General features: G+C 39.4%; 2 protein-coding genes across 6 annotated transcripts; one reads left to right on the top strand and one right to left on the bottom strand.

Moving 5' to 3' along the window:
- Positions 1 to 4,953: 4,953 nt before the first annotated feature.
- Positions 4,954 to 14,314, top strand: nadkb (NAD kinase b). 5 transcript variants are annotated; one of them, XM_077232152.1, is made up of 12 exons: positions 4,954 to 5,085; positions 5,975 to 6,235; positions 6,309 to 6,392; positions 7,198 to 7,327; positions 7,488 to 7,596; positions 7,750 to 7,835; positions 8,023 to 8,125; positions 8,245 to 8,399; positions 10,886 to 10,985; positions 12,316 to 12,473; positions 12,618 to 12,700; positions 12,945 to 14,314. In XM_077232152.1, exons 1-12 carry the CDS (start codon positions 5,072 to 5,074, stop codon positions 13,102 to 13,104), a joined length of 1,443 nt encoding a protein of 480 aa, XP_077088267.1. In that variant the 5' UTR covers positions 4,954 to 5,071; the 3' UTR covers positions 13,105 to 14,314. The 5 variants fall into 5 exon arrangements, with proteins under 5 accessions (XP_077088267.1, XP_077088272.1, XP_077088279.1 ...); XM_077232157.1 differs by having other exon boundaries at positions 4,954 to 5,164; XM_077232164.1 differs by having other exon boundaries at positions 4,977 to 5,434.
- A 266-nt stretch (positions 14,315 to 14,580) lies between these two features.
- sec62 (SEC62 homolog, preprotein translocation factor) lies at positions 14,581 to 24,897 on the bottom strand. Its single transcript, XM_077232136.1, has 8 exons — positions 24,731 to 24,897; positions 21,295 to 21,403; positions 20,584 to 20,689; positions 19,920 to 20,127; positions 19,737 to 19,832; positions 17,393 to 17,453; positions 17,197 to 17,316; positions 14,581 to 17,088 (listed from the first exon to the last, which is right to left on the bottom strand). The coding sequence occupies exons 1-8, from the start codon at positions 24,764 to 24,766 to the stop codon at positions 16,601 to 16,603; spliced, it is 1,224 nt and encodes a 407-aa protein (XP_077088251.1). The 5' UTR covers positions 24,767 to 24,897; the 3' UTR covers positions 14,581 to 16,600.
- Between the last annotated feature and the right edge of the window lie 76 nt (positions 24,898 to 24,973).

Genomic DNA, 24,973 nt, shown 5'->3' with positions numbered 1-24,973 from the left:
TGTTGCAAGGCGCCGGATGGTGAGCGCGCGCTCTGATGAGAGACGCGCTGTCATTTGCATCGAGTCTAGAACTATTCCCAGGAAAGAAATCCTCTGGCTGGGAGATAGTATGCTTTTTGCAAAATTGATTCTTAGATCCAGGCATTCTAAATGGCTGATAATCCAAGATCTGTGTGTTATTAACTGACTCTCTGATTGTGCTAGGACCAGCCAATCGTCGAGATAATTCAGTATTCGCACTCCCCTTCGTCTCAAGGGGGAAAGTGCTGCGTCCATACATTTCGTGAATCTACGGAGAGCCAGGGACAGGCCGAACGGAAGTACTGTGTACTGGTAAGACTGTCCCTCGAAAGCGAATCTCAGAAACGGCCTGTGATGAGGCGCTATTGGAATGTGAAAGTAAGCATCTTTCAGATCCACTGAGAGAAACCAATCTCCTGGGCGTACTTGCGCGAGGATATGCTTGGTTGTTAACATTCTGAACGAGCGAATCATTAGTGCTTTGTTCAGGTGTCTGAGATCTAGGATGGGGCGGAGACCACCATCCTTTTTCGGGATGAGAAAATAGCGGCTGTAAAAACCTGCCTCGCTCATAGAGGGGGGAACAGTTTCCACAGCGCCCTTTTCTATTAGTTTGCGCACCTCGGTGCGTAGAACCTGTGAACACTCCTTTCTCACTTTCGTCTCGACCACAGTCGTAAAACGTGGTGGTCTGCAAGCGAACTGGAGCGAGTATCCGTGCTTTACTATATTCAATACCCATTTCGGCATATCTGGAATGTTTTCCCATGCCGCTGCGTGTACAGATATGGGCTAGATACAGGCCGGGGGCGGGCCGCTGTGACGTAGGGACCCGGCCAGCGAATCGCCTGAGCTCGTAGCTCTCAGAGGCGCGGGCGCGCGCTGAGCAGCTGAGTGAATGGGCGCGTGTGTGCTTACAACAGCGCGCGCTATGTCTGTAAAACTCGCAGCCTGAGCTGGGGTTGTGTTTGACACTGTAAGGACAGTGTTTATAAGTGGGGGTGCATAAATAGTGGTAGGCACACGCGTCACTTTTATAATGTTTCCCGCTTTTACTGGGGATGAATTCATAACTGTGTGAACAGTGCTTGTGTGTAGTGGTGCGTACATGACCGTAGGCACGTGATCTACATTCATGGGGCGCGCAGCCTGAGCTGGGAATGAATTTGGCACTGTTTTGACAGTATCTGGGAATGCACACTTTGTGGACATGTGAACCCTTAGTGACACAGGCAGAAAAAGACTCTTTTTGTGTTTTCTGTGCGTCGCCGTAAAAACGGTGTTTGTTTGCAGGTGAGCGAGCTCTGTGACTGGCCCATTGACTGCTGTATGGACATTTCCAGCCGCCTGTAAGGGGACTGGGTAATGTTTGAGCTTTTGCAGAGAGTGTGGTCCGGCTTTTGCGAGACACGCACTCTCTCTTCTCATTCCTGTGGCTAGGGCGGCTTTCGAGGCTCAGGGTTCAGCACAATCTTGGGCCGAGGACCCCGTCGCTCAGGAGGCGGCTTGCGGTTGTGGGAGCGCGAGCGGCGTCGAGCGTCAGCATGAGGCGCGGGCTGAGAGGCAGTGGGAGCTGTTCTAGCCCGCTGCGGCTGTGGCGGTCTCTGTCTGCTCTGCGATGAGCTGGAGCGCTTGGGCAGGAAATGGCGCATAGCTTGTGAAGCGTTCTGGGCCTCAGTGAAGCGTTCGGCGAAACCTTTAACCGCCGGTCCAAACAGCCCGCTGGTGGAGATAGGCGCGTCGAGAAACGGCGCCTTATCCGCGTCCTTCATCTCCGTCAGAGTCAGCCACAGATGGCGCTCGAGAACAGTCAAATTAGCCATGGCGCGGCCAATAGACTAGGCGGTGGCCTTCGTGGCTCGCAGAGCTATATCAGTTGCGCTGCGTAGGTCCTTAAAGGCTTCGGGTTCGGGGCCAGACTCGTCCATAGAGCGGAGAAGCTTAGCTTGGAACACTTGAAGTACCGCCATTGAGTGAAGCGCTGATGCAGCTTGGACGGCGGCGGCGTAGGCGCAACCAGCGAGAGCAGAAGTAGTGCGGCAGGGCTTCGAGGGGTGGGAAGCTTTGGCTTTCCATCCGGTGGTGGAGGGCGGGCAGAGATGATTGGCCACGGCCTCCTCGAGGGGCGGCGTTCCCTCGTAGCCTCTTTCCTTCGCGCCGTCCACAGAGGAGAGCGACGAAGAAAAAGAAGGCTTCAGACGCGCAGAGTGGGGGGCTTTCCATGACTTGGTGAGTTCGTCATGAACCTCCGGGAAGAAGGGAGAAGGCCTTTGCCGAGGGGCCTGCTGGCGCCCCTGCAGAAACCACTCATCCAATCGGCTTCGGGTTGGTTCTTCGGGAGAAGACCAATCGAGCCCGAGGTCCTCTACGGCCTTCGAGAGGATGCGGATAATCTCCGTATCCATTGTGGAGCCCCCGCTCGTGCTACCTAGCGTCGACGGGGCGGGGTCGAGAGTGGAGCCCGGCCAGTCGTCCGATGCAGCGTCGATGGACAGGCTGTCATCCATTCCCCCATCGTCCTCGGACGCGCCGAAAGTCACAAGGCCCACCGCTCTGCGCTCTGCGCAGATGATGTGACGATCCCCGTCCGGGAGAAGGTCTCTGCACGACGCGCAGGAAGGCATTTGAAACAACGCCTCAGAAAATTGCTCTTTTACAAGTGTCGCGGGGCGAACAGATGTAAAGATACTTGCGTGTGTGGCACGCCGGATGGCTCAGTAGGATGGCGTTCGAAGGCGGCTGAAGGTGCCGACGTCCTCGTAGCAATCCCGCTGGTATGCTTTTCGATGGTGGCGAAGGCTTCAATAATCCGGAGGATCCAGCGAAGAAGGTGTTCGCTGAAGGAGATTAAGGGCCTGTCCCAATACCTCCCCTTACCCTAGATTTCTGCCCTAACCTTTGTTTTTGCGCGTTCTCGTGTAGGGGTAGGGTGTCCCAATACTCTAAAGAGCAAGGGGGAGTGCTATTCTCCCCTTAAAATCAACCCTCAAACCATAGTGCGGTCCGATGCAGGCTTAAAACGAAGTGGAAGATGAAATTACCCAGGATACCTTGCGGACTCGGCAAGCCAAATGTTTTTAAACAAGATGGCGGACACCGCTGAAAAGGAAGAATTGAAGTATATTTTCAAAAATAAGCATGTTAAAATTTCTAAATATGTTGGAATATGTTAGTTTGATGCACATCCAATGGACTGTTAAGTTTTGAACACTAATGTTAGAAAATATTTCACAAAGCTATCTATCCGACGATGTTCATGATATCTGCCGAGTGCTTCGAGAGAGTCTGCCCATCAAATATACATCTGATCTGGTTCATCTAATTTTATTTTCGATTTTGGATTCCAAGGATTATAAAAAGAAGATGTGAGGTAAAACTATTAAAAACTAGCCGCGTTCGTCTAACGTTAGTGCTTCATCTTTTTCTTCACAGCACGCTGAGAAATGACAGCGCGCTGTGAAGAAAAAAGATGAAGCTCTCCCTAACGTTAAACCCAAACTGCACTGAGCACAATCAGTGATTGTTGTAAAATTGCTAATTCTAAATTGCGGGAGGTGTTTGACTGTAAAAAGTGCTATTATAAGCACAATGATCTGCGAACGTTGACCCTGTTCCCATGGCGGCGAGCGCTCGGAAACGGACTGCAACTAGACAAGCGAACTATATTTTGGGTTTCATGTGCGCGTCTAAACGATTAAATACAGACAAAAATATGGCGGATGCGTCTTCTATGTTCCACATGTCTCTGTTGATTCATCAGACGTAGATAAACGAACACAGGCCACACAACAGCTGGAACCGGCATTTTCTGAATGAAAATAGTATTGGACACGTTGACGCTGCGCGTCACGTAGTGAGGTTTGCTGCGCGTGACGTAGTGAGGTTTACCGCGCTAATTTGCATATAGTGGTGTCCCATTTCATAGGCGTGATTTTTTTCCCCAAACCACTTCAGCGGAAATCCCGCCCTGCAGCCGATTTCATTGGTTTAGGTTACAGTGACGGGTAGGTTTAGGGATCAGTGTTTGGTGTAGGCAATCAGTACAGTGATTGACATGACCAATGAAAACTTTAGAATCGGCTGCAGGGCGGGATTTCCGCTGAAGTGGTTTGGGAAAAAAAATCACGCATTTCATAGGGAAAGATCTTCAACTCCACTTCCCTTGTTGAGGGGACTTTAATTTCGAGGGCACTCAAAACCAAGTGGAAGTTTTAAGGGGGGAGAAATGGGACAGGGCCTAAATCTAAAGAACTCTCATGACGGGGCGCCCAATAAATAGCTCTTGGCCACGCCCATCTTGGCGGGCTCTGACGCGCGCGGGCGCGAAGCGCGCTCATTGGTCGCGCATTCAGAGTCACCCCGTCATTGGTTCGAGCAAGTTGCCGCAGCACAGCCAATGACCGAGATTCCTTCGTTCATTGCTGTCAGCTGTGCAGCAGCCAGCAATGCGTTTTACATAAAGACTTCAATATTCTCGAGAAAAGGAGTTTTCCCATAGCGTAAGCTACTTACGCAATAGGAGAGACCTCTCGAAAGGGAACTACAAACCACGCCTGATTATTTCTTGCTTTATTCATCCTGGAAAAGTATTCATTTGTGTAATCGTCCCAATTAACGTTACACACCTATTTAATTACGATTTATCATGTGATAAGAGTTAAATAGAAAAAATCAATGTCTTTTTAATTTTTGTAATCTTTATTTACTCGAGAAACCTTGTGAGATGTAGGTTGCCTTGTTCACAGCAGGCTTATGTGAATCTCAAGCATGTGTAGGCTACTTCTTGATTTGTTTAGTTCAGGTTGTCCATAAAGGTTTTTCCCCCCGGCATGGCTAAATAAATGTATTAAAACAACACAAAAGGCAAAAATAAATACAAAAATTGACAAAGAAAATCAAGGCATAAAACTACAGCTATAAGAGTTTTCATTTGATTCTCAGAGATTCTGCGCAGCAGAGTGTCACGACCAGACCAGCCTCGTGATGTCACTGGACATCCCATATAAATAATTAACAAGCACAGGCCGTTAAGCGTGGTTTAGTAGAAATAATGTTGCTGTCAAGGTAACGAGGTGTGGTGTATTACATTTACCACTTACTGTTAAGTTCAAAAGGGAAGTTTCGCTGTGTTTCCTGTTGTGCGGTAAGCCTTGGGGAAGAGTGTTTGTTTAGCTAACGTTAGCTTCGCGCGGCTAACGTTAACTTAACTTAGGGCAAGTTTTGGTCGATGGATATGATCCTACTGATGTGCGTTTTCAGTGCAGTGTCTCGTGTCACTTAACCTATTCAAGACAATTGCTCCTTGTCACCCTGTGACTGCAAAACCTTGACAGTTTGCATGTTTAGTAGTATGAGTAAATCTGCCTTTGCGTTTTGTGCAGCACACATCAAATGCGTTTGCTGGCTATTCACGGTAAATAAACACATGGGTAGTTGACAGATAACATGTTCTTGGAATTGTTTTCATCAACACCAAGGTTTTAGTGTTACAGTTTAAAGTGACTATATTTTAGTATATTTTTAAGTCTTCACCCCTTTAACGTTACACCTTAAATCACCTAGTTTGTGCTAAATTGCATTGCAATATGGCGAATTATGTATATATTTAATGTTGTCTAAAAGATAAATGTATAATAATCTTAAAGTTAAATGTATAATGATAATAGAATATTGTTAAAATAGTTAAATACTAGTTTTGCTTGTCTTAATGAAGGAGGGCATATAAATGTATTTACACGAGACACCAGCGGAATATGTTTGATTTCTCGGTTTACACAAACCATTGTTTTGTAATGCATGTCAAAATGTCTTTTTAGATCAACAATATCCTATATAAAGCAGGGGGGAGATCAACCCCTGGTCCACTGATGAGGGGGCTCAATTAAGTCTTCCACCTCATTTTTAGAAATTATTTGATTCTTGTAATAATGTTGATTTGTTTTTATCCCATAAGAATTGAAGGCATGGAAGACAGGCTGCCCTCCAAAATAGCGGAGGAGGGTGGTTCATCTAAGCGGTCACAGAGGCAGCAGGAACGGCAGGGGAAACTTCCTAGGAGACGTAAAGAGGTGAAGAGGTCTCTTCGGAGGCCGGACTGTCCAGAACACCTGTCGGGGGGAAGCGCACACCGTTTGCCCGAACAGCACGAATCGGAAGCCTCTGCATCAACGGAGGACACTGCCGAGAGTTGCCCAAAAAGATGGGATAGATGCAGGTATATAACACGCCATTTTATGTAGATCAGTTAAACTTTAAAGGGACTTAAGTGAAATGTCTGTTTGTTCCAGACGAGGGCACTTTCTACATGGACCATATCCTGCTACTCACTTTGGACCCAAAGCTTGCGTTCTTCCCAACCCCACCTCAGTTATGTAAGTAAGCGCAGTCAGGCCTTCTTTAGGTGAGGGGTGAGGTCACATCTCTTGTTATTGTTTAAACATTAAGTCAAGCAAAGGATTGGACAAACAAGTGACAGGAACCTGTGTGCCAGAGGGTGTTTTTTTGGGGGGAGCTGGATTGCAGTGCAGTCGGGTACTGCTGCTGCCGTCACAGGAGCGTTCATGCTGGAACTTTCTAACGGTCCCCTTCCAAAAGCCCTCCAGCACTATGCCTGTTTTACACCCCTCAGGACAAAACACATGCAGAGGGTAATGTGGGGTTTTATGGTTTGATATCTGATGTTGTGCCTTCACATTTTCTTCACATGTTGTTTAGATTTTATGAATGTTAGCTATGTGTCAATAAGGATAATTAGAGTGAATCTAAAAATAATTTATTCTGGACTTTTTTGAAATTATAGAAACCTAGCTGTTGCTTAGGCTTACTTGGGCTTACTTACTTTGGTACAGTAAATAAAATGTGTGTATTAAAGATTTATTTAAATATTTGACAATAAAAGTAAGGAAACAAAAGCGAATGCGTCTCATAACACCTATTATTTGGTGAAAATATTATTATAATAATTTTCATTTTTCCCCCCATTCATCAATACCAAGAATGATCTGATCCTAGATCTGCCAGAAACCAAAAGCAGAAGTCCACATTTACAGTGCTTACAAAATGTTTGACCATGACTAAGTTGTGTAATGAGTGTACAAAGTACATGCTGTGTTTCTCTGTGTGAAGAACAGTGCAGACGGTCAGAATGTTTGCCTACTCTGTCGACTTTCCCCACAGGCACATTCAGGATCCAGCCAGCCAGCGGCTCACCTGGAGCAAACCACCACTCAATGTCCTGGTCATCAGAAAGATCCGAGATGAGACCCTACTGGAGCCGTTCAAAGAGCTTTGCAGGTTTCTCCTGGAGGTAGGTTACAAAAAATCCAATCTAAAAGCAATGCTAGTTGTTGATTTACAGTCTTTAAAGCTACAGGTGCTTTTTTTACTCTTTTATTTTCATTGTGTTGTGTAAGATTTATGTTTAGATTTGGTTATACAAATTTGATCTAAATTATTTCTACCATCAGGAGAAACATCTGATGGTTTATGTGGAGAAGAAAGTTGTGGACGATGTCTCTCTCATAAAGGATGAGTCATTTTCCGCCATCCGCAATCAGCTGTGCACATTCAGGGAAGGTACCTAAACCTCATAGTTTTGAATTGGATATGAGTGAATTGTTGGCAGGTTGACCAGTAACAGGATTTAAATAACCCTGACACACCATTAACCAATAATGGAGTAGGTGCTTTAGGAAAATGAGCGAATCATCATTGTTTTTGTTCGTACAGGGTATGATGACATCTCGGACTGCATTGATCTGATTATTTGTTTGGGTGGAGATGGGACTCTTCTGTATGCATCATCTCTTTTCCAGGTATTCTCTCATCTCATCTTTTGTTTGTGCACAGGAGTCTCCTACTTTGTCATTCTCAGCTGCTTTCCATTGAATGGCCTCTGTGTGCTCCATATTAGCAGAGAGAATTTGGATATGCAAAAGGTAGTTGGAGATTGATTTAAGAATCAAATTTGGTTCAATCATCCTTTTGTCTCATTTGTTTAAGGGCAGTGTTCCCCCGGTCATGGCCTTCCATCTGGGTTCCTTAGGATTTCTCACACCATTTAAGTTTGAGTCCTTTAAAACAGAGGTGGATAAAGTTTTTGAAGGTAGAGAGATTGAAAGTTTCTTATATTTTCCATCTTTGAAACATGACAAAACTAGTTTTAGTTTTGTAGCTTGTTGTTTGTGATGATTATCTGAAGTGTTTGTGTCCTGGCTCTTGTAGGTAATGCTGCCATCATTCTGCGCAGTCGTCTGAAAGTTAAGGTGGTGAAAGGCATGTTCCAGAGGAACGAGCAGCTCTTCAGCAGTCAGGACAACGTAATAGTGCCTGATAACCACATAAATAACGAGGCAGGCAAAATCACACTGCAGTTACAGGTAATGCAGCACTGAATCAAAACATTGGGTCTTTTATTTGCCAACACATTTTGGCACACAGGGCAAAAAAAGTACAAAAGTTTTTTTTTTATTACAAACACTGACAAAATTCAAACTTACAATCCACCAATAAGGACACTTGAAAAAAATCTGATGATATGGTGTCTACCAGTCACATGACACAAAGGGAGAAGCCATAAAACAAGCTAAGGGCCTTTTTTATGCCTTGCCCTTTTTCCTAGTATTTTGTACCAAATAATATATATATATATATATATAGCAGGCATGAAAACTCCTCACCTTTCGGCGAAATTCGCCGTTTTAAAACCGAAATGGGTCTCCTACGTGATTTGTGAAAATATTGGGGCCTGACCAGAATTTACCCGCTATATCTCTATAGTTACCATAAACTGCGCAGCTTTAAAAAAAACAATAATCATTCCTAATGCCGAAACCCGACAGCCCATCCGAGTCAGAGTAGGGCAGAATTGTTTTCAAAGTCTTTTACACCGTGAGTCTGACAACTGGACACACTGCCAAACAAAGAACTGCACGTCGGAAAGCAAGCCTGAGGTAAGTTAGCTTACAATGTTAACTGTCCTGTCAGATACAGACAGTGATGTTGCCAATGTCATTATTTAACCCACTGTTATTAACCAATAATGTTACCTAAGTTAATTGTTCATTTATGGAGACAAGTGGCAGCAACCTGGATGTAATGAAGGCTAACGTCAACAACAGGATAAAACGTGTCGGTATCTTTCTCTTGTTGCACGTTATTCATTTAAACTTGTAAGCTAATGCAAGCAGGAGCAAGCTCCTATCTGCTAGCTTTTATAGAAATGAGCCTGACCTCCGTTTTACATACGATGCTAATAGATGATGCACATTATACGTTTGAAATGGTCATTGCTGAGACATGCTGGTAAACAGAGAAAACGGGCCCTTGAGATTCTGGTTCAGGCGAAAAAGAAAAAAATAATCTCATGCTGTGTGTTTTGTGTAAATACTTGCCTCCACACATGAAAATGGCCCCCATATTTTATATGTTTTATGTGTTTTTATTTTTTCTATTTATTCTTTGTGCAGAGCTTTGGTAACCTTGTTTTTTAAAATGTGCTATATATATATTATAAGTTGATTGGATTGGATTTTTTGCTGCCGTATCCTTCTCACCTTTTTTACCCCTGACCAGTTTTCATGCCTGATATATATACAAGAGTGCATTTATATTTATAAATGTATACATAAACATTACGGTTCAAATGTTTAGGGTCAGTAAGATTTCTTTGACATTTATTATGTTAAAAGATTTCCATTTCAAATAAATTCTGTTCTTTTTAACTTTCTGTTCTTCCAAGTATCCTGCAAAGTAAAATGTATAACAATTGTCACAATTATATAAATCAACCCCACAACTGCTGTCTTCTTATTAACATTAATAATAATTAGAAGAGATGTTGTCAAATGGGAATAATAATACTGTTTCTTGAGGACACAATTAGCATCTTAGAATGATTTTTGAAGGATCATGTGACACTGAAGACTGGATAAAAGTGTGCTGAAAATTCAGCTTTGCCATCAAAAGAATAAATTATATTTTAAAATATATTCAATTAGAAACTGCTATTTTAAACTGTAATAATATTTTACAATATTGCTATTTTTACTGTATTTTGATCAATTATATGCAAACTTGTTTAGCACAAGAGACTTTAAAAAACAATTGGTAAAAATCTTCCTGACCCCAAACTTTTGGACGATAAGAGTATATATTCATACATATCCACAAACATATGCATATCTATAAACATATTCATATAAATGCATGTACAGGTATCTGCTCACAATGAATATACAATTAATTAGCTGGCCATAAAATAATTTACAACGTTTTTTAGAATGTAAAACTCATATACAGTTGTTATTGTTGTAACTATAAGTTGTTATAAGGGTTGAGGAGACGAGAATAAAAGTAAAATGTCTTCAAAGCAGATCTTGAAATTTGTTGTACAAGAAATAAATATGAATGTCTGCCATGTAAGGGCACTCTTTGAATATAATGACGCTTAAACAACTGTTTTGGCCAGTCTAATTTTACATTTGATGGTAAAATGAGTGGTATATGAAAAAAAAGAAAAAAAAACATTCTGTCCTGAAGACTTTTTAGAGACATTTTTCCATGGTGACAGACATAATAGGAGTTATTTGAAAATGGCAACTGTGATAGGTCTGTATGTCCAGTTGCCATAACAATAACATGATGTCTGCTCTTTTATGTCTGAGATAGATATTTTGGACCAGAGTGGCATGTTATTTGTGCAGAAATACACTGGCTTGTTAAATACTTTTGTGTGTAATTCATCCATTCGCCATCTGTGATATGGATATTGTGTGTAATTCATCCATTCACCATCTGTGATATGGCGATTGTCTGTAATTCATCCATTCGCCATCTGTGATATGGATATTGTGTGTGTATGAAGGTGCTGAATGAGGTGGTGGTGGACAGAGGACCCTCATCCTACTTGTCCAATGTTGACCTTTACCTGGACGGACGTCTCATCACATCTGTACAAGGAGACGGTGAGCACAGATTTACTGGGCCGTTCAGTTTTTATCTATCTTAAGAAATGACTAATTTTATCCAACAAGGTTGTGTCAAAAGTGACAGGAAAGACAGATTGTAATAACAATGCTGTTCCTTTGAACTATTCTCTATTCATCAAATAATCTTCAAAAATGTATCACGGTTTCCATGTAAATATTAGGCAGCGCAATTGTTTTCAACATTGCAAATCAGCATGTTAGAATGATTTCTAAGGATCATGTGACACTGAAGACTGGAGTAATGAATGCTAGGAATTTAGCTTTGCCATCGCAGGGATAAATAATATTTTAAAATATATTATAGTTTTTATTGTCGTTTAATGTCTATGTGGTATTTTAATGTGGTTTAAGACCAACCATGTGGAAATTCATAAGTCAACACCATTGCTGAGTATTTTCTCTTTAAAACTGCAGTTTTCAAAAGACCGTCTCACAGGATCAAAAAAGGGTTTGAAATCGACGGTGTTTCTTACGGGCAGTGGAGTCTCAAGAGAAGCCAGGTTATGTTGTCCTGGTATATTTTTTGTTGATATAAAAAATTGCTTTCATTTAGCAATATAGTGGGTGAATTATGTATATGATATGATGTATATTACAATGTAATAATTAGCTATGCCTTTCTCCACTGAAGTTCTGAGTTCAAAGCGTTTCTCAGGATACTGATTGTTTGATGGCTCTGACTCTGAGGTGGTGAACAGGAACATGGTTTGTGTAACGTTAGCAACACATTATTAGCTGTTTGATAACGTAGTCAAGCAAAAGGCTTATATTAATTACTATTATGTGTCCGACGTTGTAAATAGCGATACCACTGTGCAGCGATTATTTCAGTAAGTTGACTGAGTGAACCTCTGAGCTGGTGTGAGTGGAGGCGGGGATAATTAGCGTAATCATGAGTACGCTTATACTAAATAAAGCAAAGGTGTAAAATTACATTCAAGCCACAGGGGAAAAAAGGTTTAAATGTGTTATTTTGGTGATGAAAGATGAGTTTTAAGGGATAAAATTATTGACTATAGCGGGACTTTAAAAAATAATATATATTATAATTGTAATATTGCACAAAATTGCTGTTTACTGTATTTTTGATCCGATAAATGCAGCCCTGATGAGCATAAGAGACTTCAAAAACATAAAAAAAATCTTATCCATGTAGCTTATCATAGATGCACTTCATCTTAGTGTTTGATTTTTTTCTTCTTATAGCTCAAGCAGGTCACAGTACATTATGGTCTTTTCATTTGCTTTGACGAGAGTACAGCTGCTATGAAAATAGATGTAAATATGTGGCTTTGTTTCTATGCAGGTGTAATAGTTTCCACCCCAACGGGCAGCACGGCCTACGCTGCTGCAGCGGGAGCTTCCATGATCCATCCCAATGTCCCTGCCATCATGGTGACCCCCATCTGCCCTCACTCCCTCTCTTTCAGACCCATAGTGGTGCCTGCTGGCGTGGAGCTCATGGTGAGAGTGACATTTTGCCAAGGTTTAGCCATTTGAATGACTAACATTTACCAAGCAAACTTGCGATTTTTTTTGTTTATTCATCTCATATGAGAGCTTCAGAAATACAGTGTTATCTTACGACAAACTGTATTTACTCTGCAGATAACTCTGTCACCTGATGCTCGCAACACAGCCTGGGTCTCATTTGATGGTAGAAAGAGGCAGGAAATCCAGCATGGGGACAGGTGACACTCGTTTACAAAAGCCCATAAACAAATATCTTTTACCTTCCTTATAATACATGATACAACAACAGCTGTTACAGTTATGGAAATGAACATCAACAGTATCAGTAGGGATACAGTTCCCTTTATTTAAGAATTCATTGGATATGTATAGTAACAGAAAACGGGTAGTTTAGATTAAATCATCACTTGAACTCTCACAACAATCGTATCTGTTAATCATGAGTTTTGTTTTCCCCCATAGCATTAAGATCACAACCTCTTGCTTCCCGGTTCCTTCTATCTGTTGTCACGATCTGGTGTACGACTGGTTTGACAGTTTGGCTCAGTGTCTTCACTGGAACGTCCGCAAGAAGCAAACACGTTTAACAGATGCCAGCGACTCTTCCGAAACGGAGAACTGAAACCCACCATAAAACCAAGTGTTCTCAGTCTGTTGACATTCCAAATGAATTCAGATCTCCATCCTGACTCGTTGAAAAGGAGGGTTCTTTATATTTACATTACATTGTTCATAGATTCGTATTCATAGATTCATTTCATTATAGCTCACAAGTGCTCATGTTCTACCTGAAAAATGACACATTAACTAGTTAGAGGTCAGCCTGGATTACTTGTAATTTATCAGTATCTAAAAGTTTGTTTGTTTAAGAGCATCTAAAATCATGATGCATGATTGCTAAACGCCGTTACGCAGACAGTTTCCTAGATTCTGTTTTTTGTAGCTGATGGCTTCTCATAATTAACAAGCTGAAGAGTAACTGATCCCATTTACTATTGAACAGGTTTTTTTTAATACCTTTACCATTGACAAAAATGCTTAGTTAATTTTTCGCCTGTAGATTCATCCATGTTTAAATAGTTGTTTAGGAAAACTGGAAATGCACATTATAGCTGAAAATGTAATTTGTCCATTAGCATAAAACTTTGATTTTGAGGTGTTTTTACAGTGCGTAACTCGTAACAACGTAGCTGTTGACTAAATTTACCACAGACAGGAGTTGGGATTTCTATGTGGTTTGCTACAACAGTAGTTCCTCTTGTATGGTAATAAATTGCATAAAACGCCATTCTTTGTCAGTTTTTCTTTGCAATCCGTTTTGTGCACTCTACTAGACACCATTGTACATTCAACTACTAAAATTAAAGACGATTTGGCAGGTTTTTTATTGTAGCTCACTTTAGCTGTTGTTCGATTTCCATTCAGATTGACAAACCCGTGCAGAGCCTTTCTGAATATGAATCAAGTGTTCTCGTTTTTCTCTTTGTCAGGTTGGCCGTCTGTGTCTAACCCAAGTAGATCTTGAGAAAGAACATTGTAGCCTCCCTGTGGTGACAGGATGGTGCTACATATACTGCATTTTCAGAGCTGCACCATCCTTTGTTTAATTTTTACTCTACATAAGCTGTGATTTATTCATTTTTACAAATGCACTGTGTGTTTTGCACTTCTCACTATGTATTACTGATCCTTTATCTAGGTCATATCACATTATTGCATAAGAACTGGTATAGCTGAATGTAAACTGTTTACATTTTGATGTAAATTACAGATACTATGACGTATTTATCTCATTTGTAATATTTCAATAAAATCTTTCATTTTATCTTGAATGTTTTATTTTAGGGGCTATTTATATTTTTTATTAAAATTACTTAATGCTCAAGATTTGAAATGTACCATTCAATCCTGCAGTGGTACAATCTTGTATTTAATCTTACATATAATGGAATAAATTTAATTGTTTTTGACTATCAAGCTTCTTAAATGAAACAATCTAATGTTGAAGAGCAAAAATTTAAAAACTAATAGCTTGTGTGAATTATATTTTAAAAACCAAAATGCTTGTGACAGTTTTCAACAAAACAATGCGAACTGCTTGAGTTCTATATTTTTATTGCAATGAAAGGATACAGATTTTTGACAGACACTTCAATTATTCTCCATATAAGACAATCCTCAACATTTATCTAAATACAGACAATTAGTTGAAGATGCTGACCACATAAAAAAGACGATTTTTAAATTTTTTAATGATATAACTAAATTTTTACATGACAGTCACCTAATGTCAAATGAAACTTCCTGCAAATTAAAAACAAACAAAAAAAAAACATCTGGGATATCAGCATCTTTCTCTCATAAAGACAACGGGACAGAAAAAAGGTGAGTGAAGTTCCATATAAAGTAAAAATATGTCTTTAGTCACACGTTGTGTCATGCCCAGTCTATCCAGGTCTTCAAAGTCAATGACAGAATATTGAAAACATACATAGTATTTCTACAGGAACACTAAGCGTGACCCCTCTGGGGTTTTGACTGACAAGATCATCTACTTACAGACGTGGTTAAAGATCCATACGTTTGATGAGGAGAAAGAGAGAGACGTTCTCTCAGGCACGAGGGCTTTCCCTGCTCCTCGTCAGCTTGAGATGTCCGTGAATTTTGAGAGATGCGTTTAACAATGGTTTTTAGTTTTTTTAATATAGGAAAAACACCTTTTCAGCATCTTGTCTTGTGCGCTTTTGACAACCACTAGAACTCAGATGTTTGTTGCATTCTTTCTGAAGTCTTCAGCATTGAAAACAATTGGTGGTTTTAGTATTAGTACAAAATGCAGTGAAATGAAAAACCTGTGTCTGACATTATAAAATAGAGTACAGTTCATGCTGAACCTGAACTGCTGACATGAACATCTCTGGTAGATTTATAGAATCCATATATAAATGATACATTTGTATTTTATCTCTTAAATATCATCCTCAGTATGAGTCAAAGAAACAGCTAATGTAAAATAATACTCTAGCCAATTAGTTAGCAACCCTACAGAAAAATAGCATTGGACTTGGCCTTGTTAAAATGCAAACTAACAATCTATTTTGGACCACAAGCCGCTCGGGGAAGTACGATTTGTCAACCTCGGACTTTGAACACCAGATGGGAGAACCAGAGGCTATGATGCACAGATGTGATTGGCTCTAGAGGACATGTACGAGCTACGGCATGACATGTTTGAACTCCTTATTTGTAAGTTGGTCATACATGAAAAAAACATCAATATCCCCCATCATTTGGCACGAATGTGTATGTAGTTTCCCCTTTTGAATGCAGTCGACCTCATAAGACTCAATTGGAGTTTGGTTTTAAATAACTGCCTACCACAGTCAAGGATACTGCTCCAATTTATTAACCCTCTCGGTTTCAATAACAAGAACTATTTCTCGTTAAGGTCCCAAAACGTGATTGCAGAAATGTATGTGGCAGACCGTGTCAATAGCACAAAAATACAGCTCTCATCCCAAACCTAGCAAGATCTCCCAGAGTTCCTCAAAGAAATGTCACAGGTCAAGTGCCATTGACATTTATGACTGAAACGATAGATAACAAAGACAAAATATGTTGGTCCTTCCAAATTATCCAATGTATCTAAAAGGAAAGAACAAAAGAAAAACCCTTCAACTTCAGATTTGAATCATTCAGACTATATTGGAGAGCGAACATTCATATGTGGGTTAAAAAAAACATTGTGAAAGTTGACAGATTCAGTCCTTCTTAACACTTAACACTAACATGTTTATACAACAAACCGCTTGACATTAGATAAAGTTAACATGTCAAAAGAGAAAAATCAAGGAACCAGAGAAACATGGGGCTCGGGGAGACTTGCATTGTTGCATCCACAGTGGGGAAAGCATTTTCAGGGAAACCAAACAGCCTTTGCGATATTTCCATTGTCATCGTAGCCGTTTCCTGCTCTCGTTTATCCTTTAAGCCTGTCTGTTTTCACAGAGGAAGATCTCAGCCTGAACAGAAATGGGAAACATCTTCTGAACTTGACAGAAGTACGTCAGCAGGTCCACATGGAGCATGGGAGTATGTGTGCGGTGTGAGGAAAACGTTTATGTCTGAACAGTCAAGGGCTTTGTCTCACTCTGCTCTTCTTCATCAACTTCTTCCTCATCCTCCTCTTCTGTGTGCTGCTCCAGCTCTTCTCTGGTGATCATTTCAAAGTCGTTGCCGTTGCTGTGTTGCGAGCCCTCGTCCTCTCGCCTGTCACTGTCTGTGTCTGACTGACGCTCTGCGCCCGCCTCCTCGATCGCCTCCATTTCTTTATTCTCGTCTTCATCCTCTTCCTCCTCGCCGTCTTTCTTCTCGCTGTCTGATTTATCCTCGCTATCTGATTTCTGGGCTTTGCTGGAATCTGAGCCCTTGTCAGATTTCTCGCTGCTGGATTTCTTGGAGCTGGAGCGGGGACCCTTGTACTCATGCGTATAGAGGGGCCGGAAAGAGTCGATAAAGCCCACGTCGGCTGTCAAGTTCGGTAGGAACCAGAAGTGATGGCGGCCGCCGGTCACCAGCCAGATGATCAGGAACAAGATGCAACGAGCTGAACAAAAGAGAAAAGAAGGAATAAGAGGATGAGAAAAGATCAGGTCACTTGAAAATGGAAGACGATATCAAATTGCAACTAGAATGTAAAGTCTTGAGGTCGTACCAACAGCCAGTAGTAGTATGCTGGCAACGAAGCATCCTGCTGCCACGCTCAGGTAATACACACCAACTCTCATCTCAGCAGGCCACAGAGGGAACAGAGTGGCGGCGATGACAGCAATGACTGCAAACACACACAACGCTCTGAATCAGGACAGGAGCCTGTCAAACGACAGACACTGTAGAAGAAGAGATCCTACCTAGAATCAATCCCATGGCAAAGGTTTTAAAGTGGACTGGATCGTAAACCCAAAAATAAACCTGTAGGGAAGACAAAAGTTTGATCTTTTTCATTAGAGAAAAAAAGACATGAAGAATCTATAACAGTATATTTTCATTTTATCACAACACAGCAACAATACCCAGCCAGACTAAATATTATAATATTATGTTATACAAGTCTATACTATCATATAATATATTACAATATTCAGGTTGGGTGGGTTCCAAAAACATTAGTGTGTAAATTGAATTATATTATTTTAAATAACAACAACAATAATAATATTAAGATAAGAAAGACTAATATATTAACAATGTTATTAATAAATATTAAGGTAAATAAATAAATAAAATAATTATTATGCTACTAGTGTGGGTATTGTTAATTAAAGCAAAAATTTAAAATGAATCAAAATGACAGGAGCACATAACAAAATTACTAACAAACATTAAAATGAAAACTGAAAATATACTTTTTTTTAAATAAAAACTATAATAGTATATAAATTATAGCAAAATAACAGCGTATACTAGCCCTGTGCAACATTTTATTGTTTTATTCCATAAAATAGTTAAATGTGGAAAAAACTCTTACCATGTAAGGTAAGTTATATTTTTCTTATACTGTAACCATTATTTCTACAACTGTTAGTAGCTCCAGTCCTCAATTCTGATTAGTCAATAGCTGTTTTATTCACGATAAGGCACGACTATGAGCTCTTCACCCAACGGTTCTGCGCAACTTAAACATATGTTTGTTCTTATTTGAAGAAAAACTTAAGAATTGGAAGGCTAAAATGTTTAAAGTAAATTTTCATTTCATAGGCGGCATGATAGTAAATGAGTGGTTTGTGGAACAATTTGGAGAGACATGAACCGTCATGGTCCAGTGCTGAAATTATTATTACATGTATTATGAGTGTTTTATGTATCTTCTGGTCAAGCTTATATCCATTACAAAAAATAAGTTGGAATGACTGCTGAGGAAAGCTATATCTTTATCTTTAGAATATCTATATCTTTTGCCCTTTAATGGTTAAGGGGATTCCCCATGGCTAGTTGATGCATTTGTCGATTGTATCTTATAAGGTGTTGTTTAAAGTAAAAACAACGTCCCTGTTTACAACCTTGTTCTAGGCCCTTTCAATATTAAAGTCTTTGCTACTGACTCAATCATAAAGACCGTCTTTGCTGCCATCTAACGGCGCAACAATGTAACTTTCACTGAAGTTGAAAAACCGTGATTGTATTGAATCACTTTTCAATACAAATTACGGCATATTATTTATATAAAATACTATTTATTGAACAATAATATTTAAATGAACAATAATAGTCATTATAAAAGTATAAGTATTTGTGAGGATATAATATAATAATGATAGAATATAGCCGCGTTTCCATTACCCTTCAAATTGCGCAAATTGAAATTGCGAATTGAAAATACGGCCAATGGAAACACGTCAATTTCGCAAAAACTCCCATTAATCGCAAAATAAGTTTACAGGCTCTCGCATGAGGTGGTTTTTCAGGCAATTCGAAAAGAAATATTTCGCAAAACTGCAATGGAAACAGTTTTTGCGCATTTACAGGTCACATGATATAGATGTTTGGACAGAATACGAGACAGAGTTCTCGTAGAATTACAGGAATACTGGATTCTAAACCTCAAAGAAATGCCACAATCAAGACCTCGAAGCTGATATGAGGGAGAAACACCCAGAAACACCTCATATGTGCCACTCTCAAATATAAGGGTCTTTCCTTGCCATTAATGCTTGGATAACACACATCTGTCTCCTTTTAATAATAATGGCCAGTGCAGTGGCTGGGATATACATAAACCTACCAACATCCGTTGCCATGATTTTTGGAATGAAGTTTTAGTCGCATAACATAAGTTAATGGAAATGCAGTAATTTCACATTAGTTTTTTGTCGACATTTAGAAAAAAATAAATCGCAAAAGTTTTGCGCAATTCTGTAATGGAAACGGTTCGAGGTCTGTTTTTATTTGAGCTGAATGCGGTGACGCATATTACACCTAGGAACATTCAGTTACTATTCACGGTCAGAGACAATTTTTTCCAGCGGAAGGAACGCATTTAGGGATTTTACTTAATGAAAGTGTTTTATAACAGCAATAAGGTGCGACAGGCTGTGCTGTATGGTAAATAAGTCACGGCCGAAGGGCGTTGTTAGGAACGACGAGCATAAAGAAGACAATTAAATTGTTAACTGCAAATGACAATTCATCGTGAAGCGAGATTTATATTTACAAGCATCTGTTAGATATGATTTTCTGAATGCTACTCATCCTGACCTCACTGCCATCCAAGAACAATTGGTCCTCATGAGGTTCCAGCTTGAACTTCTTTTTCACATCCTTCTTCTTCTTTGGAGATCCTGGACTGTCATCCTAAACACACAGAAATAAGCCATCAAAATAAAGATTCACGATATGCACATGTAACGGCACTCATCCTCTCAGATGTTCTAATCATACATTTTTTTCCTTTTTTGTGTCCGCAGCCTCAGAATCCTTCTTTTTGTCTTTGTCTTTTTTGCTCTTTTTTTCCTCTTCCTTGCCGCTGTCACTTTTAGCCTTCTCTTTTTCCTTTTCTTTCTCTTTTTCCTTCTCTTTCTTTACATCTTTCTCTGGCTTCTTCTTCATCACTTTCAGGGCTCTGTGGAAAAACTGCTTCTTCAGGAGCCTGTGAATAGTAAGAATAGTTCAAATTAGTGTTTGACTGATACAGATTTTTCAAAATACAAATTTTAAAATACATATATAATGGGAGCAGACTAATGGAGATGTATCATATAAAATAAAATAAAATGAAAATTTACAAAGACATTTGTAATTTAATTAAAAGTTATTCAATTACAAGTCAAACGTGGCAGTAAAGCTTTCTATTTTAAAACTGTCTTCCCACATTGATAATAATAATGTTTCTAATATGCCAACTCTGTATACTCTGATAATATTTCACAATATTACTGTTTTTACTGTATTTGTGATCAAATAAATGCAACCTTAGTGAACATAAGAGACTTCTTTAATTTTTCTTAAGCTTTGATATCTCAACTAATTATTTCGATAAACAGCTTTGTTACTACTGAAAAATCCCATTCAGCATCATAAAATGAGAGAAAAAGACTAGGTTTACCTGTTGCAGTAGTCCACCACTGACTCTCTGGTTGTGAACAAAGCTTCCTCAACCTTCTTTGCTTTGGCCCACTTTGAATCCAGCAGACATTCAACTGCTTTAGAGGCTGATGAGCAGAAAACAAACATTTGGTTTAATGACAGCATCTGAAAGCAAAAAATAAATAAAGTCCCCCTGTAGTCAATAATTGTATCCCTTAAAACTCATCTTTAAACCCCAAATTGACATATTTAAAAGTTTTTTTCTGTGATGTAGCTTCTTTAAATAGCTTCAATGTAACTCTACACCCTTGCGTCATTTAGTATACGCGGGTCCATGAATTATAATATCAACAGAAAAATATACCGGGATAACCCAGCTTCTCTTGAGACTCCACTGCTTCAAAGCGGTCATAGTTAATGATATGCTAAAGCCCAACCACACGTTGACGTGATTGGTTTACAAGATAGTTTGTGACATAAGAAACACCAGCGATTTCAAACCGTTTTTTTTTTTTTTTTAGATCACTGCAGTTTTAAAGAGAAAATACTCAGCAATGGTGTTGACTTTTTACACAAGGTTTGCCTTAAGGAATATTAAACACAACATATAGACATATAAATAACATTAAAAACTTGATTTTAACCAAAGGGGGTCTATAAAAGAAGTCTTGATATAAACCCTATGCTGAAGGGCACAGAAGAAAAAAAAGACAGGAATGAGTGCACTGACCGACAAAGTAATCCACTCGATGTCCCATCATGTTGGTGGATTTGGAGGGGCAGTTAAAGCGCAGGTACTTGGCCACAGCCTTCTCCTCCTTGGTAGGTTCACTGACCTCCTGAAAAAAGTGTTAAAGATTGTAAAGGCTTGATGATAAAACTGGTCTGCTGAAGACCTAAACAAGCTTCTATCTGAATCTGCAATCAGATCACATTAAATATAATGCTTCAGTCAGAACGTACAATATATAGGAACATTCAGTAGCATATTGGTTAGGCTATCAGCTGAAATTGGTGATTTCTTTTATTTATTAATACCATCAGTCAATATTGGATACATGACACCACTCAAAAGTTTATGTTCAGTATAATTTCTTTAACAGATATTGATACTTTTATTTAAAATTTGTATTTATATTTAAAATCGTACAAAAGATGTCTATTTCAAATAAATAATGTTTTTTAAATATATTTTAAAAAATCTATTCATTAAAGAATCCTGCAAAAAATGCTTCCCGGTTTCAACAAAAAAAATGTAAACTATTAACAACATTGATAAGAAAGAAATGTTTTTTGAGCAGCAAATTAGCATATTAGAATGATTTCTGAAGGATCATGTTACACTGAAGACTGGAGTAATAATGCTGACATTCCCTTCTGAAACCATTTGTTTAAGCGTTTTAATTTTCTTCAGACAAAATACCATAGAATTGTAATACCGGCCAAAACTTCAAAAAAACAAGTTGCCTAATATGTGCATCCCTATTATATGTGTAGCACAATCTTGGACCAATGAGACTTGAGATACCATGGGAGTGGACCTAGATACTAAACCAAGACTCATAGTTGTAACGGAAATGACAAAAAGCTGGTTTGTTCCTTTGGCTACAGCCCTTAATTCCAGTGAAAAATGATATCAAGGGAATTTGGGATAACAGCAGTGCAGGAATCCAGCTAACCCCTCTGAAAAAGCTTTGAAATGAACCTCCGGCATTTGCAGCAGGACCCTCGTCGATCATGGACTCAATGAATGTGAACTAATTAAAAGCCTCAGATCACCACATACTGATGTGCTGTGCTCTGTAATCACCATCTCCATTCAGACACACAGAGTCCTGACTGACCCGCTTTATTAAGCTAAAGATCATTACTTGTGTGACCTCACTATACAAAAAAACTCTAACAAATCCAGCCTATAGAGACATCATTCATTTGAGTAATGAATGACTACCAGGCATAACTACACTCATGAGCCGGAGGTTTTAGTATAGGCTCCACAATCCTTCAGTCATACTCTATTTGGTCAGTATGTCTCCTGCACGGCTCAGAGAAACATTCAATGAAGACCATATAAACAGTATTTTTGTCTGGGAGTTACTGGCACGTTGCCTGATATTCCTTTGGATTTTGTGAAGGAAGTCAGCCAAATGTTTATGGATTATATTGTCTCTGTCACCTTGGTAAATAATAACTTGTCTTGCAATACAGCAGGCCCTGGTCTTGTTATCATTACGGTTTGGTGGTCTCTCAGTGAAAGCTGTACTACATTAGACAGTCTGATGACTTCAGATAAACTGCTTGAAGGGATATTATTAACTCATTTCGTCCTAACCCTGTATGACTTGCTTTCTTCAGTGGAACACAAGATTGTGTTTTGAATTTGTCATGGTAGCAATTGACTTTCATTGCATGGACAAAAAAACCCAGACATTTTTAAAAAATATCTTCTTTTGTATTTCACAGAAAAAAGAAAACCGTATAGGTTTGTTAAGACATGAGTAAATAAAACATTTTTGTGTGAACTTCCCTGTAACACTTGGCGTCTTTACTGTGGAAAAACATTCAGTACTTTATTTGTTTTAGCTTGATACTTTAAAACCTAAAGATCTGATTTAGGTGTCCTAATGATGTTATGAAGTAAATGTAATGCAGGATTTCTCATCTATCACTCAGAGTGGAGATGTCATTTTAATTTACTTGGCCTTTACGGTGGCACTTTTATTCAGCAAGAACACATTAAATTGATCAAAAATTACAGTAAAGAGATTTATAATTTTACAAAAGATTTCCATTTCAAATGTATGCAGTTTTTTAAACTTTCTATTCATTAAATAATCCTAAAAAATAATAATGTTTCCAACAAAAATATTAGACAGCATAACTGTTTTCAAATAATAATATTAAGAAGGGTTTCTTGAGCAGAAAATCAGCATATTAGAATGATTTCTGAAGGATCATGTGACACTTAAGGCTGGAGTAATTGCTACTGAAAATTCTGCTTTGTGTCACAGGAATAAATTACATGTTTATGCACTGAAAGAAAAGACCAGTCCAACAATGACAGTGGATTTCATCCTGTTGTATTTAGAGCAAAAACCAACTCGCTGGAAGGATCATGAAGAGTGACTCTCTTATCAAGACAACACGTCATTACTCAAAACTCCACTGTTCTTTTAGATAACACCATATTTATTACAGGAACACACAGTGGCTGTCTCGAAGCCAAATGAGTTGCCAACCTAACAATGTTTTTTTAGGGATGATAAACCCATTCTGACTACAACCAAAAATTATGTCTAAGTAGGTAGCACACTAGGTTTTAAGTCAGTGGCAGATCCACATAACGTAGCACTTGCATTTATTTGAAATATTGAGGAAGCTACAAAATTTAATGATGGAGAATGGCCTTACAGGGATAATTCACCCACAAATGTAAATCTTGTCAGCACTTTCTCACTTGTTTGAAATCTGTATGCGTTTTCTCATGGAACATGAGATATTAGGTAAAATGTTATGGATTGACAGTCAGAGTTCACTTTTAATGCAGGAAAAGGTGACTGAGTCACACAAGTCCTTATTCGACGCAGAAATAGTGAAATAAGATTGAGACAACATGAGGGTAAGTAAATGATAGCAAGGAATTTTTATTTTGGGTTGAAATGTCTGTTTAATTGCACTGCAAATAGGTACAAATGCGTCGATTGTGCAATAGTTGAGAAGTTACGTATTTTGGGCGAAATTTGTTAAAATTCGTGAAGCATCTGAGACAGCAGCTGGTTAATAGCAAGAATAGCCTGCAAACCGAGCAGTCTGTGCCGAGCTAAGATGGCCAACTCCATCAGCTGTGCCACCAGACACACAACGTTACTCTTCACCGGGGAGAGACATTCAAATCAGGTTATGCTGACATCAAATACATCGAGTAAATGTATAAGTTTTTAGATACCTGCCAAGAGATACATTGCATTGCCGGAGAAAGGAGCTAAAATTGCGCCAACACTGATAAATAATCCACCTCCCGTATATGAAAGCACTGCGAAAATAACGGATCAATGTACAACTGTATGTTATGTCGAATAAAACACTAACTCGAGAAATGACACAATGCCAAGCAGAGGCCATCTAAGATTGAGCATCTGGTAGCAAATATTACGTGAATTTGGTACCTGAATTCGCTTCTTGTGTCTCCTGCGCTCCGCCATGATTTCTAACTTCTGGGTTCCCTTGACGTGGTCACGAACAGAGTGGGGAGGGAGCTCTCGCGATATTTCGAATAGCCCGTGATCAGTCACTTCTTCGCTTTGCAGATTAAAACCTGAATGAGTGAATACTGCCATCTGAAGTGCAGGTAAGGCACACAAAGTGCGTCAGTGCACTGAATTCATTTTTAATGCTGTTAATTCAACTGT

This window comes from Siphateles boraxobius, unplaced genomic scaffold (genome assembly GCF_051911475.1).
Source record: "Siphateles boraxobius isolate OS27281-9 unplaced genomic scaffold, OSU_SipBor_1 1, whole genome shotgun sequence".
Classification (NCBI taxonomy): domain Eukaryota; kingdom Metazoa; phylum Chordata; class Actinopteri; order Cypriniformes; family Leuciscidae; genus Siphateles; species Siphateles boraxobius.
This window is presented reverse-complemented; position numbering and strand designations above follow the sequence as displayed.

What these genes read in the sequence shown, in the direction of transcription:
- nadkb (XM_077232145.1), top strand. Translation starts at nt 5,949, where the DNA reads ATGTTGATTTGTTTTTATCCCATAAGAATTGAAGGCATGGAAGACAGG. An exon ending in GGTGGATAAAGTTTTTGAAG is followed by an intron (nt 8,126 to 8,244) that starts GTAGAGAGATTG and finishes TGGCTCTTGTAG; the next exon opens with GTAATGCTGCCATCATTCTG. An exon ending in GAAATCCAGCATGGGGACAG is followed by an intron (nt 12,701 to 12,944) that starts GTGACACTCGTT and finishes TTTCCCCCATAG; the next exon opens with CATTAAGATCACAACCTCTT.
- sec62 (XM_077232136.1), bottom strand. Translation starts at nt 24,766, where the DNA reads ATGGCGGAGCGCAGGAGACACAAGAAGCGAATTCAG. An exon ending in ACACAAAAAAGGAAAAAAAT is followed by an intron (nt 19,833 to 19,919) that starts GTATGATTAGAA and finishes CTGTGTGTTTAG; the next exon opens with GATGACAGTCCAGGATCTCC. An exon ending in TGCCATGGGATTGATTCTAG is followed by an intron (nt 17,317 to 17,392) that starts GTAGGATCTCTT and finishes GTGTGTTTGCAG; the next exon opens with TCATTGCTGTCATCGCCGCC.